The following is a 2,500-nucleotide window of genomic DNA, read 5'->3' on the forward strand; positions in this document are numbered from 1 at the left end:
AGCACGGCACGAGCGGAAACAGCGGCAACGAGCGGCGGCAGCGGCGGCGGCGGCGGCAACAGCGGCGAGTTCCGACGGCACGACCGAGAACAGCCAAGTCGGGAGACGCGGCTCGCAAGATTCCATGGAAGATTCGAGTCTCGACGCGTGGAAGCCGTCGGTGTATTGGGTCATGTTCTACCTCACGATAGCGAGTGTTATCGTGGCGTTCCTCGGAGCTGTGATGTTCATGGAGGTAAGAGGGGGAGGGTGGGGGAGGGGGAGGTGGGTGTGGGGGAGGTGTGGGGGGTGGGTGGGTGGGAGAGGGGGAAGATAGGTGGGTGGGTGGGAGAGGGAGAAAGGGAGGGTGGGAGAGGGGGAGGTGTGGGAGAGGGTGGGAGAAGGAGGGTGGGTGGGAGAAGGTGGGAGAAGGGTAGGTGGGAAGGGTGGGTGGGAGGGTGGTTGGGTGGGAGAGAGAGAGAGAGGAAGAGTGGGAGAGGGAGAAGAAGGAAAAGGATAGGTGGGGAGAGCGGGAAGGAGGGAGATAGAGAGAGAGGGAAAGAAGGAGAGAGAAAGATTTAGAGACGGAGAGAGGGGGAGAAAGAAAAAGAGTATTTTTACCGATTGTGTTAAAACCAGAGAGAGAAAACATATATATGTACGTATATGTTTATTTAAAATAGGCATTTCACTCTAATGCAGTCTACCCTTAAATCTCCCTTGGTCTTCCTCCCAACCCCCGTTTTCTTTGTCTTCAAAGTTAAAGCAGGACAAAGAAACGGAAGATTCTGTAACTTAAGGAGAAAGAAAGAGGGGAGAGAAAATAAGTGCCAAAGTGAAGGGAATTTTATCCACATAAGTTTCCAGAAGTTGAAATTTGGTTAGAGAAAATCATGCATACATTTTAGAGCCATTTGTAAAATAGATGAAAAAGGAAATTCTTATTACTATCTACGACATATCGCAAAATTTAAAACAAAGAAGACATAATTATAAGATTTTGAATAACATCTTGGAATTTACATAAAGGAGTAAGGAACACCATAAATAACCATAACATGAAAAATTTCAACCAGCCAATAAAAAATCTGCTTCCTTTAATTTTTAATCGAAAGTTTCCTTCTTTGATTAAGCTTGTTTTACAAAAAATCATAGGATGGTTATCATAGGGAATATAATATATTTTTCATCTAAGTTATCAAGCCCTAAATCAATTAGAAAAATATTTACCCGTGCAATTACATTGATAACATGAGATATTTCATGACAACACACAAAAAAAAATAAAAATGAAAATAAATAAATAAATCAAATAAAATAAATTAATAAATAAATAAAACATAAAAAAGATAAAAAAAGAGAAATACACACAAAAATACAGACAAATTAATATAAAAACACACATCGCAAAAGTACGATAAATACACAACCATAATGATGAACCTAAACACACGAAATTCTCCCATTTTCTCTAACCTTCGTCTTTTTCCCACTCGCTTTCGTCAGGTTGAGGAATGGAGCTACTCCGACTCCCTCTACTTCTGCTTCATATCCTTCGCAACCATTGGCTTCGGGGATTTCGTGTCGGCGCAGGTGAGCGAAAGATTGTGAATTATGAGCGAAGTATACGTAGACTTGCGAAAATAAAGAAAATTTGAGATAAAAAGGAATATCCATCTTTATTTAAATTTGATTTAAAAAAAAATTAAAGATTACCTTTATAATGAATAAAAAAAATAGATTGCGTTAATTGACAATATAGATAGACGTGTATATATATATATATATATATATATATATATATATATATATATATATATATACATATATATATATATATATATATATGTAATTATATATAGATACATATGTATAGATGTCAAATATTTTTTTCTTTCCTTTTTTCATTTGAAAAAAATATATATATATACATATATATATATATATAGAAACATATTATCTTTCAGCAACCGAATGCCTTCTACGGACCTGGGTTGCACGCCTATCGCTTTTTCAACTTTGCAATCCTGGTTGTGGGTTGCTGCTGCATATACTCGCTCTTCAATGTTATCTCAATAACCATTAAACAATTCCTCAACTGCATCATTAAGGTAAGAAAGTGCCATGATATATATTTTTTGTTATCATTATAAATCAATTTTCTTCTTTATTGATATTACTATTATTACTACTTCTAACAAAATCTATTGCTACTATTTTCATCACTACCATTACTATTACGATTGCTATTACTACTACTATTACTCCTACTACCACAATCTTTACTACTAGCATCATCAACCTACCACCACTACTACTATTTGATTGATTATCGAGATTCTGCCGCTTGAATCCGATGCAAAATTGATATTAGCAACAATCATGAATTTACTGGTTCATGAGAATGATTGTTGTATGGCATTTGATTAAAGCGATTGTTGTGAAATATAAAATCAATGTTGCAATGATATATTTTGTTTGTTCTGAGATATTTAGAAAATATATATTATGTATATTGAAA

At 36.3% G+C, this 2,500-nt stretch overlaps 1 protein-coding gene across 1 annotated transcript in view; it reads left to right on the forward strand.

Annotated features, from left to right (window-relative positions):
- The window catches only part of LOC122255689 (potassium channel subfamily K member 13), a gene marked incomplete at its 5' end in the record, with an annotated part of 12,650 nt that continues 10,150 nt past the window's right edge, over window positions 1–2,500 (forward strand). The window contains 3 exon segments of the mRNA XM_086534864.1: window positions 1–235; window positions 1,486–1,572; window positions 1,947–2,090. Coding sequence (XP_086390990.1) covers window positions 1–235; window positions 1,486–1,572; window positions 1,947–2,090 — 466 coding nt within the window.

Source organism: Penaeus japonicus, unplaced genomic scaffold (genome assembly GCF_977035675.1).
Source record: "Penaeus japonicus unplaced genomic scaffold, GWHDUDI00000001_assembly GWHDUDI00000042, whole genome shotgun sequence".
In the NCBI taxonomy this organism is placed as follows: Eukaryota; Metazoa; Arthropoda; class Malacostraca; order Decapoda; family Penaeidae; genus Penaeus; species Penaeus japonicus.